The sequence below is a fragment of the Cystoisospora suis genome (assembly GCF_002600585.1).
Source record: "Cystoisospora suis strain Wien I chromosome Unknown contig_3319, whole genome shotgun sequence".
Taxonomy (NCBI): domain Eukaryota; phylum Apicomplexa; class Conoidasida; order Eucoccidiorida; family Sarcocystidae; genus Cystoisospora; species Cystoisospora suis.
In genome coordinates, this window is record NW_027156114.1 from 1 (window position 1) to 345 (window position 345).

The 345-nt window shown below is 46.1% G+C and overlaps 1 protein-coding gene across 1 annotated transcript; it reads right to left on the reverse strand.

Annotated features, from left to right (window-relative positions):
* Positions 1-4: 4 nt before the first annotated feature.
* CSUI_006535 (uncharacterized protein) lies at positions 5-306 on the reverse strand (the record flags this gene model as incomplete). Its single annotated transcript, XM_068066691.1, has 1 exon — positions 5-306. A coding segment is annotated over exon 1 (120 nt), but the record flags the coding sequence as incomplete, so codon positions are not given.
* Between the last annotated feature and the right edge of the window lie 39 nt (positions 307-345).

The following is a 345-nucleotide window of genomic DNA, read 5'->3' on the forward strand; positions in this document are numbered from 1 at the left end:
AGAAAGAAGAAGAGAACGGAAGACAGAAGAGCGGACCAATCGATGAAGGTTCGTGAAAGAAATACAGAAAAGAGTGAAGAGAAGAAGACGGAGAAGAACAAGCAGAGAAAGGAACAGTGACTCATTCACCTCCGCATTTCTATATCCATAGAAAGACAACCGACCCACGATGCGAAGAACTCTTTCGGGTGTATGTACACCTGGACAGCAATCATGGATGGTCGATAGGAGCTTCTATTGATGCGAAGCAGAGGAAGGAAGTCATCCAACGGACTTCAGCAAAACCGAGGAACACCTTTGTTGTCCTTGGCTTTCTCTCGGAAGATGACTAAAGCATCGACGCTC